This window comes from Dendroctonus ponderosae, unplaced genomic scaffold, assembly GCF_020466585.1.
Source record: "Dendroctonus ponderosae isolate FM_Combo_2020 unplaced genomic scaffold, Dpon_F_20191213v2 Dpon_F_20191213_1, whole genome shotgun sequence".
In the NCBI taxonomy this organism is placed as follows: domain Eukaryota; kingdom Metazoa; phylum Arthropoda; class Insecta; order Coleoptera; family Curculionidae; genus Dendroctonus; species Dendroctonus ponderosae.
In genome coordinates this window covers 30,939,143-30,953,302 of record NW_026017110.1, presented here as the reverse complement: position 1 = coordinate 30,953,302, position 14,160 = coordinate 30,939,143, and the positions used below count along the sequence as shown (strand labels likewise).

General features: G+C 34.1%; 1 protein-coding gene across 1 annotated transcript in view; it reads right to left on the bottom strand.

Annotated features, from left to right (window-relative positions):
* Positions 1–4,316: 4,316 nt before the first annotated feature.
* The window catches only part of LOC109541881 (ras-related and estrogen-regulated growth inhibitor), a 292,322-nt gene continuing 282,478 nt past the window's right edge, over positions 4,317–14,160 (bottom strand). The window contains exon 5 of the mRNA XM_019910878.2: positions 4,317–4,788. Within this exon, the coding sequence (XP_019766437.1) occupies positions 4,530–4,788 (259 nt within the window). The 3' untranslated portion in view covers positions 4,317–4,529. The remainder of the gene's footprint in view (positions 4,789–14,160) is intronic.

Here is a 14,160-nt window from a genome sequence, read left to right as displayed (position 1 = left end):
AAATTTGAAACTGATTTTTGCGAATTAGTGACAAATATAAGGCACGAATTACAAAAATACGTCGTGCCGGGTAGTAACAATCTTATTCGAAGCACTTGGGCTGGGTCAGAATAACGTACAGGTGCGGGGTCTGGGAAAAATAACAGTAATGAGGGTAATGTGCATCACTAGTGAAATTGCAATCAATTCAGATTCCTACCTTTGGTGGGCAATACAGTAATTGGCTGGATTTCAAGGAAGTTTTTACTGCATTAGTACGTAATAATTCAATATTATCAGATTTGAAAATATTTTACTATCTGAAAACTTCTTTGAAGACCAATGTTTTGAAATTACTCATGGCAATTGAAGTGTCCGATAGCAATTATAGTGTAGCATCGCAATTGCTCGTCAAAAGGTATGAGAATAAGAAACTGATAGTGCATAACCATATAAGCGCCATTTTCGATTATCCCAGTGTAAAAAAGAAAATCATAAAGAATTGAGAAGTCTGAATGATAGTATAACCAAACATCTTAGGTCTTTAAAAAATTTGGGGTTAGATGTTACTGCCTGGGATCCTTTAATTATTTATTTAATATCAGACAAATTACATCTCTTTACTCGCAAGGAATGGTAGTCTTTTAAATGTCAGGGTGAGTTATCTTTGCTAAATGAGTTGCAGTCGTTTCTGCAGGACAAGTGTGAAGGCACAAATAAAGTATCGTAAAAAACACCCAGTGGTCGTCATTATAATTATAAAATAAATACAGTCTACTTTGAGTGCCAAATAAAGGCATTCCAAAACAGATAGACAATTTACAAAGTTACAAATTTGCATTTACACTTTAAGTTGTGAAATCAACCGTTTTCAAATTATAATTTATTTAATTTAAAAATTTCAAAAAGTTGCTACATTTTGTAAGGTGGGCAATGTAACTTTTTTGAACTACCTTGTATACTTTCATCTGATATAAAAATTCAACACATCAAGAAAATCGACAGGAGCGAGCGTTTGTTGAAATGTTGAAAAAGCGTTTTCTTTAATCTAGTAACTTAATCGCAACCCCCTAGGGAGACTTGCTAGAAAAAATAGCTGTCAGCAGTTAAATTGACCCCTGAGTTACCCTTTGGCTGTGTCAAGCAATCTGGATAACTGTTAACTTGCTCTGCTAGTTGAGAACTGCTGCTTTCTTAAATAACGCAATATGATTAAAATATTACACAAACACACAAAAATTACGGTATAAAATATATATTAAATAATTATAATGTATGTATAATATGCCTTATTTTCTAATTGCTTCATAACGCATGAACTTTCCCATATTTACAAGCTAACTTTCTAACTTTAACATAGCTACATGGCAAAGTTGAATTAAATGTACAATTTCCGATTTCCTTTAAAATAAAAGCTGATTATTTACGTAAGTCATATCGTACTGAGATCATCAACTTGAGATATGATTGGTGTGGCTAAATTTAAAACTTAACTATTAGAGCCATTTTATTACGTTTTTGTTAAATTGTCATAGTTGATAATATTTTAGTTGTTATACAATGGAAAACAATTTAATAACTACGTTCGACAACAGCCATTTTCCGAAATGGCTTTAAACTCAAATCACTCAAGTTCTGACATCGAGGACTTAGGTACTCTAACTTTAAATTATTATTTACAACTTTACAACTTTACGTAACAAAATTCTATTAATTTCAGAAAATTTATGTAAGAGTACCTTATGTAACGTTATGTTATGATCGAAATTCCATTGAGACATAGACCTACGGAATATTTATTTGATCTGATCACACTTTCGTTCTTTTAAAAAGTTGTTTCCAATAGTGAATGCGCTAAATAAATCATCATAATCATGTAAACTCCATTCACATGGGCGCAGAAAGAAACTCAATTCGCCTACACGACTGTTTTTCACTCACAAGTTCACAGTTTTCTATCAGGTCGGGATTACGCATTTCTGTTACTGCATTTGATAGGCGCGTCGAACATAGTAGCAACATTTTGGCCGAAAGATATTTGGTTATTTGTGAAAACAAAAATCTATGATCACTTAATTACTTTAAAATAAATTGTAATTTACCGAGAGGTAAGTGCGAAAGTTTAATCAGATCAAACAATTTCGATGTAACATTAATAATCAAATTAAAATAAACGCATCGGTAGTTTTACATGATATGATATGTTTTCAATAATAGATATATGCATATTCTAATTTTCTTGTCGTTAATAAAAATACATTATGCAGGGTGATTTAAAATTGGCGTCACTCCTTTTCAAGGGTAAAAGGGGCTCACTTGGAAGGTACGCGAAAAATATTGAAATATTTTTTTCCAATAATTTTTAGAAGATATTAACAGTTGAAAATCGAATTTCAACTTTGTTCTTAAACATTATTTTGAAAGTGTTCCATGTTTTATTGGAATACTTAAGAATTCAAAAAGAAAAATTACGATGTTTGCTTCAAATTACGAAAATTTTTGAATTTAAAAAAGTTCTCTTCTACAGTTTTTTGATGAAAAGTCAAAGCGGTAACAATGGTTTTTGTCATTAACAGATAGTTACAGGTGGATAGCCCTTGTCAATAATAACAATAATTTGTCAAACTGTAAATTACTTTGAAGGTTCTTTGACGAATTTGCGGATATGCGATTAGTTCAGGGAAAATGCTATAGTAACATAGCAGAAGCTGACAGAAATCACGCCAACAAAGAGCGAGGAGAGTGGTTCCAGGAAGATACTGGACGACGGTAGATGTTCGGGTTCCAGACACAGAGGAACAAATATTGTACATAATTGTAGAAGAGCATTTTAGGGGCACTCAGAACATTGCACAATAACTGACACTTTCCCAGGCACCAAATAAATACCGGCTACATTCCTACCACGTATGTAAGACACACATTAAACCAGTGGATTATTGAACACCGGTATAAATTGAGCTGGAGTTAATTAACCGAATACGAGAAGCTGCTCAAGAAGAGTGAATAATAAGGTGATTGACATGACACAGGCACTTGTTTGGAGAGAGACTCAAATGTATGATTTTATAATTTGTAAACAAATTAATAATTCGAGGTTATGAGTTTCGAAATAGGTTCCGTCAATCAACGATTTCTGTTGAATTTGCCGTTTATCCTTGTCTTATAGTTGTTTCCTTATTTATCCAGGGTCACGGGAGTTTTAAATAATTACGAAGCAACAGGTAACGTAATGTTAATTAAGCAGATTACCTCGAACAACATTGTTGCCGTTTTTCTAATATAGTTTTTTAAAAATTTCTCAGTTTTTAATAGCAATCACTATTTTTACTATTTTTTCTGTACTCCTAAACCACCTCCAGAGAAATGACGCCAATCTTGAATCACCCTGTATGTGTCTATACAGAAAAGTACTTCGTTAAAATACAGTGTTATAAGTAGAGTTACAGTATTGCTTGGGTTGATTTGAAATATTTGTATAGATTTATTATATCATTTATTTGCATAATTTGAATGTCTACATAAACGTTGATATTGTCTAAACTTAACTTTAAATTAGTCTAATTTTATAAACTTCCTGTTAGGACAGTGCTGTTGTAAAAATACTATGAAATTAAATTAATTTTCCACAAAACATAATATAAATACAGTACCGAAGAAATATGTTAACAATAGATGATTAAAACCTATTTTATTTATTTGCTTCTCTAGTATCGTACGCATTGTGTGGTATTTTTCTATAGTATGCTGATTTTTTATAAGCGATCGCTAATTTCAATACATCGGGTGTTTCACTAAGGTCACGGTCCTCACCAACTGTATCGATTTTTAACTTAAAAAAAGGTCTCAATCTAACTTAATTAATACCAACCTGTTCGTAATCCAACGATATTTTCAATGCAATTTTGGTTTAACTTTTGGCATCTGTGGCAAATATAGTTCATATATAACATAAATTCTACGCTATTTTTTTTGCACTTCCTTTATACTTTCAGAAAATATAAAAGCGCTTTGTTTTCCGTCTTCTTTAGACTTATTCGAGATAAATAGATTTCGCCTCCAGCAGCTTTTTGCCGAGTTGCAAATTATATCAAATATTGTTAGATATAAAGCAAGCAATTCTGAATAAATAATGGTTGCTATATAATTGATAACTTTAACATATTATGAGCCATCCAATAAACGCTTTTTAATTCTTGCTTTTTTAAGAAGAGAGCAAAAAATATTCAGTTGCAACGTAGAAAAAATTCAGGAAGCATTACTTTCATCAATGCAACTGCAATACGCAATAGGATTTTTATGTGGAAAATTAACCTTCTCAAAAAACTTTACCAATCCACCGGCCTACACATTTAATATTAGATTAATTGCGTTAGATACGGATGGATAGGGCTTGAAAGCGATGTTACACACACAAAAAAGCTTATAATTTTTTTTGGCTTACATATCTAAAATTCTAGTTAGCCGTGATAAAGTAAGGAACGACTTTTCGTGACAATTAACCCAAGTCTCATTCTCTCTCAAATTGGTTCGTGTTCAACTAGAACGTTTTATATGCTGAGTGAAGGGCGCTTCTTGCGATCTCCTTTAGTATTCTTTCCAAATATGTTGCCCAAGACTTTCGAGACGCTATTGACGCCAAGCTTACGTCGGATCGGCAAAGCCTTCAACAGTTGAACTGATCGTGCTTCTCTTAAGAGAGACTGGAAGGCTAAGGAAACTCCAGCGAAGTTTTCTGCAGCGCTCACCTCGTAAAACTGACATCCGTATTGCAACGAGAGTTCCTGGCCTTCATCCACGCAGATTTGCCTGAAAAAAGAGAAGATATACTTTATTGCGGTGTAATATAACTGGCTGATGTTGAAAGTGCGTTATCAAATTTGTTGATCAAAAATGGAACTCCCTCATTCTTAATGCCTTATTATTCTCACTTGGGTATACTCTCGTATAGCTGATTTGTGGTTTAAGATTAAAAGGAAATGTTGCCGCAATGGCATGATCACGAGCTTCATTACTGTGCTGCAATGAGCTTTTTTCAAATTACCTTCGTAAGAGTTTATTAGCCCTTTATTAAATGACCATCAAGGTTTATTGCCGGGCACTACAGGAATTGAAGCTACCTTATAGTTAAGATTCATATCGATTTATTTAGTAATGATCGCTTTGCCTTAAGATTTATATCGATTTATTTAGTAATGATCGCTATGAGCTCAGATATTAGAAATATTTACGTTGCACTAGAGATAGACAGTCTTCGGAATCCAGTTCCGGAATCGATTTTAAATACATTTATGTGCATTTTATACATACTATTTCATCTTCTAAAAAAGATCCCATCTGGCTTCCTTATGGAATTATGCGCCTTCGAAGTGGCAAGTTGAAAATTGGAATTTATTCTTAATTATTACACCGTTTATTAGCCGTTCGTGAAATTGTTGTAGCAAAAGTAGTTTATAGACACTCGCCTTTTTGAATTAAAAATTTATTCTAAATCTTGTTATTGTTAACTTTTGTAATGAGCACAAATTTAACTGTATTCCCAAATTTGGGGATATGATTAGGTGTTAGGCAAGGATGTATTGTAGCGCCATTACTATTTAATGGCTACTCGGAAAGGCAATATATGAAGGACTGGAGGGTATTATACCCCGCAAAAGTACAAATTGTCCGTGGAACGTTCTATTTTGATCCCCGTTATCCCGCATGCGACAATCCTTGGTAGGATGTTCTTAGGCCCTCCCTCGTATCGCACAAATATCTCATGCAGATCCCATGCGAGTCGTCCCAGAAACGTTCTATTTTTTGCTCCCAGGGACGTAATAAACAGGACGTGTATGTAGTAATGGTAAATGGCACGCTCGAAAAAAAAGTTATACCATTTACACACTTAATAAAGTATATACCATCAAAACCGAAATATAAGAAATGGAATTCAATCAACTTCGATAACGGATATATAAACCGACATATACGTATAATAATAATATAATTAGTATATACTTTTATAATTTTAATATAATAGAGTGTATATAAATATTAATAATACATGTCTTTATTGTAAATTATTAAAAATAGTTTACAATTGGCGAATATATAATATATAAATATATTAAGACTCGACACTTTACCAGACGAAGAGTTTTGAGTTTCCGTACGTGTTATTGAGTTATAACAGACAAAGTAAGTAACTAATTTATATTTTTGTCACTTTTATACATGATCTTCGTTTATATGTATACAAGGATGCTATCATTTCCATGCTTTCTAACGTAACGCCATGCCTAAAAATTGAGAAACATTTTTATAACGGGGGTTATAACTTAAACGTTTTTTGTTTGTTTTGAAATATATATTGATATGTTATTGCTTCAGTATTATGTTTCTTTTAAATTGCTTCCACCCTAAATTTTCCAAAATATAAAGCTGCCTTCAACGTTTTATACAGTTTTTTTTATACTTCATACATATTTGTTCCTCGCAATAATTTGACGGTTGCGTCAAATTATTTATCAAAAAAATTTGTTGCGGCTTGATTTTTAGCGCACAGCGGCAACGCAGCTTACAGCGTTTTCGGGACGCCTAGCTTGATACTTCGAGAACGAACGGCAATAGTCGATTGGGCTATGGAAATCCCAAAAAATGGAGAATCTTCGTAGGTCGTCGAGAGCCCTTGCGCGCTAATATAAATACGGCAAGGCGACCGGAGTGAGTTAGTTAATCATACAGTGAAATATTTAAAGCGATATATAGAGTGTGTTCGATTCGCGAGCTATAGTTTTGAGTTAGTGATTGTTATAGTTAGTATTTGTGAGTTCAATAAATTGTTGTGTTTTTTTTTATTTGTTTAGTGGAATTGTTCGAACCCCGGGAAACGTAACACTATTAACCTAAGAATGTTTCACAGATGTTCTCTAAACATCCCGTCTATAATCCCAGTGATGTCCCAAATGACCTTTACAGAATCATCCCATACATGGTCCGAATAGTCCCAAAAGTATGTCCCGTGGAAGTCCCACGTACATATGGGGATGTACCGGGACATCCGAGAGACTTAGGTCTATATCCTGTACTTCCGTGTGACGTCTCAGGGACCGAGATGTGTTTGCTGGGTAATAAATGACGAAGTCATAAACAACTTGCGTTCTGCGGACGATACGGCACTTCTGACCACGAATGAAGAGGATTTACAGTGTGAAATTGTCGAATACAAAATGCAAATTGTCTTCGTAAAACCCTAATACTTTGACCATGTCGGTCACTTTTTCATTAGAAAAGGTCATTCAAAACGAATTTGTGAGAATGATTGACAATAATTTTATGCCTCGTATCACGATATTTGCATTGTTAAGTGGCAAGGAAACATAAATATTTTTTTTTCACAAAAACTATGAACGCTACAAGATTTTACAAAGAGCACAAAATTGTGAACAACTGATTAATGCATCAACCTAAAAAAAATGAGTTGATGTCATCCTCCAACTAAAAAGTTCTGGTAGTTTTTGAACCACAACCCTCAAGAATTCACCACTTGTCCAAAACGGCTGAACTCGATTGTTTTATCAAAATATGAGTCTTACATCGTACCATTCACCCGATATTTCAAAAAAGATAAGATTTTTGAAGAACTTTGACCATCAATAGCAGAGGAGCCAGACATTTTTTGTTAATAAAAGTTAGGTCAGATCGTCTTCTTTTGGTTCAAAGAATATCGCAGTACCCGTTTCATCATGAGCTTACGGGACACCCTGTATAGGACAAACTAAACAATATTTGATGTAAAAAAGAGAATGTACAAACATAAATAAAGTCTGAGAAATACTAGTGAACATAAAACAGCATTAACACAACATGCACACCAAATGTTGCATAATTTTGATTTTGACAACGCAGATATATTAATTAGGGAAACAAATTATCATAAAAGAAGAATTCAAGAAATGATACAAATAAAAAAACATACAAAAACAGCAAATTTAAGATCAGATACCGACAACATTAGCAACATTTACCAAACCCTAATAAAGCCATAAGTATGGAACACCCGGTACACTAGTAAAGAATTAAAAATATTTCTGCTTATCTCAATACATGCATCCCACTCTCGCAAATGTAGAAAATAATTCAGACAAACTCAAGGATTTCAAGAAGGCAAAGACCTAAACGGACGTTGATTTTTACGAATCATGAGGTAAGTTTTTCTAGTGTTTTGCTCTCCTGCTCTCCCAAAAGGAAGGATTTTTTTCCCTCAAAAACTGATGAATGTTTTAATACTTTATAAATCAGAGTTTTTATACAACATGTTTTAATTGTGAACTGGCGTTTGTAGTTTGTGTAAATTTTAGATCTGATGATGGCGCTGTTGTTTCGCCGAAAATTAATGAAATAAACGATTTTCAAACATTTTTACGTCACACTTTGACTGAGACCCAGGAAAGATAAGAATATCATAAAAAGAATAAAAAATATGATCTTAGTTCACAACACAAGTGGTCTGCTTTGAATGACCTGGACAACGTAGACTTGATCATTTTGAACGTTTTGAATAGTATTCCTGACTCTTACGTTCAGCTGAAAAAGCTCGCGTTCTGCTGTTGTTTCCCATTTCGGTTCTACATACAAATATATGCGAACCATCTTTTTCAAGGATGAAGATTATCAAATATAAACTTATATAAATATAAGAAGTCGTCTCATTGATAAGAACTTGGAATCATGCCTAAAATTAAAAACAGCAAGATCCAAAGCTGACTTCAAAACTCAAACTTTCCAATGAAGATGAAAAACTCAAACTTCCCAATACATTGTTCGCATTAATAAATATTTATTAAGTATGAAATTTAGTTTTATTTAGTGCAATGAAAGTTTTTGTTCATATTTGGTTCTTTGGCTGATAAGTTTGCGGATCACTGCGATAGCGGATTAAAATTAGGCAAAGAAATAAATATCAGATGTCATGATTACCATTTCTCGCGTAATTTTATCTTTCTTCACAAAGATACGTTTAACTTGAATCACACTGTAAGCTTCTTCTTATACTTTGTAGAGACCCTTTGGCCTGTTTATTTTCGTTGCAGGTCTGTCTTATTGTTGCGCTTCTCACTCTATCTCGTAGTGTTTTTCCCGCTATTGACCTTAGAGTCTTCATCTCTGCCGTTCTTAACATACATTTTGTCTTGTTTGTGTCTGCTCGGGTTTCGATGCCGTAGTCTTACGCATGTTTTGAATATTCGAACTTTACTGTCGATGCTCTTATGTTTGTTGATCCATATGACTCTCTCTTAAGCAACCGGATGTTAACGATGCTTTGTTGATGTGGGACTTGAGATCTTTAATTGGTTCATTACGGCTAGAAATATCCGCTCCAAGTTATCTGAAAGTTCCCACATAGCAAAATGATATTTCCAGAATATACCTGGAACATTCATGTGATGTACATGCATATCTTGGGACATATATGAGTTCCATTATGAACATTCCATGTATGTCCCAGGAATCCCAGGAGTTAATACACTGAATGTTCATGGTATGTTCAGTGAATGTACATGTGTATGTTATGACAATGTACCTGGTATGTTCAGTGAATATACATGTGTATTTTCTGGGAATGTACATGGTATGTTCAGGGAATATGCATACATATATGTAACGAAAGAAAAACGATCCTTTATTTCATCTTATTAGTTTATTCACATATTTAAGTATTTACTGAGTTACTTACAACTAATCTAAAACTAATTAAATGGATAATAAATAAATTAAAATATAACATAACTACGGACTAAAAATCTAAATTAACATTGTCAGCATTTTTGCCGTTGTCGCAATGATGTGTGATTGTGAGATAAAACACAAACCTTTATCTAAAAAACTGCACTTATTATTTTATACTCCTTACATGTTTCCGCTCTGTGGCTCTTGCCCTTTCATTTTGTTCTCGGTCAATTAAAGTGTTTCGCAATATGCTCTTAACAAAAATTCTATAAGCAATTACAAATTTTAATATTGGTCACAACAACAAAATACAGTTAATAGTCTAACATTGATAGAAGAGTATTTTCGTTCATCCACAGATTATTCTATTGTGTAGAAATACAGTTAGGTATAGCAATTTGCATTGATACATTACTTTCATTTTACTTTTGTTGCTTTCCTTCGATCCAAGAAAACATGCTTATCGCAAAATAAAAATCAACCAAAATCAAACTGGTAAAAATAAAAAAATACAGATAATAGTTTTACATTAATAGAAGAATAATTAGGTTCAGACAACCTTACTTGTATCTTATGCGAAAACTTTTCGTGTGTGGTTTTCTCACTGGATCTGGAAATCTGGTGATCCCTAGCATCTTCAATGCTTCAAGTCCACAACAGCGACATTACTTGGAGTATAGAACACGAAATAATAAAATAATCAATTGTATTTAATTTAAACACCAACATACCTTTACATTTTTGCCGTATCTTATGCCAACATTTTTCGTTTGTGGTTTTCTCACCTGATCCCTAGCGTCTTCAATGCTTCAAGTCCAGAACAGCGGTATGACTGTTTAGAACAAGAAATCATAAAATAATCAAATGTATTTAATTTAAACACCAACATACCTTTACATGTTTGCGGGGTTTTAAGCCATAATTATGCCGTAATTTCCGTCTTGAAGACACATCATAACACTGAGGCACAAGCACGGTTTTTATATTTTAACTCATATTTATTTTTCGCATCGATTAATACGGATTTTTAAAATTCTCAAGTTTTCGAAAAACACGTGATGCACTTAACTAGAGATAAACATAGATACACAGAACATACCCCCTTTTTGGGGGGATATTTTTTGCATAGATAAAGACAAGCAGCAGTTGTCTCCTGCTCCAATGTCAATCATGGGAAAGTGCTGAATTGTCGCACCCCGGATATCACATCACTGATAAACCTATATTGATAAAATCTAAATTTTGTCTTGCTTAGACAGACAGTATTCTAGTAACTAATAAATCTACAATCATATAGGTAATTTAAAAAGTCAAGATTTGTGTAATAGCACATAATAATTTGTATGCCAATAACCAATAAATTATAAGCTTTGCAGCTTTTCAGAAATTCTGAGAGCTTTGGCGTTGGCGCGTGGCACTGCGTGAAAGATGATTCTCATTGGTCCGCTCTCATTGTCACTCTCGAATGTCACGTTATAGCCGGACGTAATCCGTGTACACACTAAGCGGGTAATTTGAATTTGTTATATGCATTTTAATTGTTTGAATTTCATAGGGTGGGAACTGTTAGCTCCGGATAAATTTATTTGAGTAATATAGAAATTTTATTAATATTGCCCAATAAAATTATAACGTTGACGCATTTAAAAAGAAAACTTCATATAAACTCTTGTACTTGTACGTGCCCTTACTTTTCTGCTGTGGGCACGTAAAATGTATTTTCGATAAATTTTGTTAATTTGTTAATCAAAACACCATATTTTCAGTATTTCATAAGGGTCTCAGGTTTTAGTAGTAAGAAGATTTACTTTTACATGCCATTACTTTTCTGCTGCTTTTCAACCAATTTGGAATATACCGTAGATTCATGTATATTACCGGAATATTTGTTTTGAACATACTAGGTATATTCACCTGCACATATACACAATATGTACATACCTGGCATGTTCATCTGCACATATACCCAATATGTACATACCTAGGATATACTTTTTATTAACTTTGATGAATATACATGCATGTATATACGTATCCACGAACATTCATGTTAGGAATGTTTAACCATGTATATTCCCAGGATATTCCCGCAATGTTCTGTATATTTTTTGAACATTTTGGGATATTCATAGAATATCAAATGCTATCCGGGTTGTGACTTGCCCGACAATTTCATTAATTATAACCGGCTTACATCTCGTTGGTTCCCTGGCAAATGTCATACATTTTGTCTTGGATATTGATATTTGCATGTTAAATTGTGTGCTGACCTGATTGAATCGGTAAAGTTGTCTTTGCAAATTGTCCTTGGTTTCTGCCAATATTGTCGCATCATCAGTGTAGCAAGTTATGCTAATGCGTTTTCTGTTGATCCTATACCCCATTCTTAAGCTGCTGATCTCTTCAATGATCTCGTCCATAATCAGAGTGAACAGAAACGGGCTTAAGCTATCCCTTTGTCTTATACCCTGCGATATCGGTATGTCGTTTGTTGTTTTATGATCAACTTTAATTCGGGTTGAATTGTTTGTGTTTAGGCAGTACACTGTTTTTGAAATTCTTGCCGGCGTTCGTTTCTTCTTCAAGATGTTGATAATGTGTTCCAGTCGGACACGGTCAAATGGCATTGTTAAATCGATAAAACATACAAAAGCGGGGGTGTCGAGTTCTATTGCCTTTTCTTTTATTGGCGTATAAGAAATAGGGCGTCAGTTGTAGACCTACTTCTACGGATTCCCTGCTATTCGTTTTTAATTTCGATATGTTGTTCCAGGTTATCTTTACTAAGGCCGGTGAATAATTTCATGGAGGAGCAAAGAAGAGTTATACCCCTGTAGTTTTCTGGGTTGGTTTTTGTCCTTTTTGAAGATGGGTATGGTGAAGCTCTTGTGCTAATCGTCGGGATTGTTTGTGAGCTTAATATCCATTCAAGCGTCGCGATAGTTTTTTGGTGAGTTCATTACCGCCATGCTTTAGAAGTTCGTTGGGCATATTGTTCACAACCGGTGCTTTTCTATTTTTAAGCTTTTTTGTTTTGTTTTTTACTTCTTCTTCCGTGAAAGATATTCGGACCTCCTCTCTTTCTTCTTCTGCCTGTTCAGCCCTCATCTTTGTGTATTGGTTGTTATTGTACAGGTCATTAAAATATCTCTCCCAGTTGTGCAGTGACACGCTTTTAGTTTGAATGTATTCGCTCACAGGCTTTTTTCGATTTTTAAGCATTTTCATACTTTCCGTTGAGCTCCATATAAATCGTTTTGCATATCATTGGTGAATTTTTCCCAGTACTCCCGTTTAAGCCTTCGCATCTCTGCGTTCGCGCGGTTTCTAGTCTCTTTGTATTTGATGAGATTATCGTGCGATTGAGTGCATTTGTAAAGCAAGTAGGTTTTCCTTTTTTTATTGGCTAGCTTTTTCACCTCCTCACTGAACCATGGTGTGTTGCGGTTTTGATTTGCACGTTAATTTTTCGTTTTCCTAGGGATTCTTCCGCAGCTTTATAGATACACGCTTTTATCCTTTCCCAGTTCTCTTTGACATTGCCGTCGGTTATATTTTCCTTTAGTAGTTTGTTGGTAAGTCTCCGCTGGTATAATTCCTTTGTACTGTAATAGACGAGTTATTCCATGTTGTATTTTCGATAAATAGCTGTTCTTGATTACACTGTGTAAGCGAATATACTTATTGATTTTGAGGTCGGTCACACGGATTACAGTCGGCTTGGTGCTTGATTACACTGTGTTGTGTGATGTTGTTGTGTTGATACAGTACTGTGCACAATGCGTAATAACACCTTGCGTCTAACGCACCAACACCTTGGATAACCTTTAAATTTAACATCATGCAAGATGGCAGACTTCGGATTGCAAGTTCATGAAGGCCGCACTCAAAACACCGAGGCCAACGAGAAAGACAGGCCATGGCGCGTGGTCCCGATTTCGAGATCACGTGTTCAACTTAGTCCGACGAGCTAGGCTGGCGTTAGCTATGGTTGTTACGCGTTGGCTAAATATATTATATTTAAACTTATGTACAACTAAAATTTAAAAAATGCATTGTTGAAATTAAGGTTTGTTTTAGTTTTCACAAAATGTTTTAAAAACTGTACACACATGACATATTTATATATATTTTAATCATATTTCATAATAGTAATAATAGAGGGATAAGTATTCGAGGTATTTTAATCTATAATATACAAATATAAGCAAATTAATAAACAAATGTCAATTTTTATTTCTTAAGTTTCTTAAATATTCGTTCACTTTCCACATTTCCATATGCCAAGCGATACTAACTAATGCCAGTTCAGACGGTAACATTAGTTTACCTCGATCAAGTTCCAATATTAGGTCGGTAGGTATATCTACCTCTAAAACAAGTGGGTTTTTCGGGTTTTTAGGCCGTCGTTCGGTAGAATTTCTTCTTGACGTTTCGCAAGCACGTGTGGCTTGCATCTTCAGAAGTGGT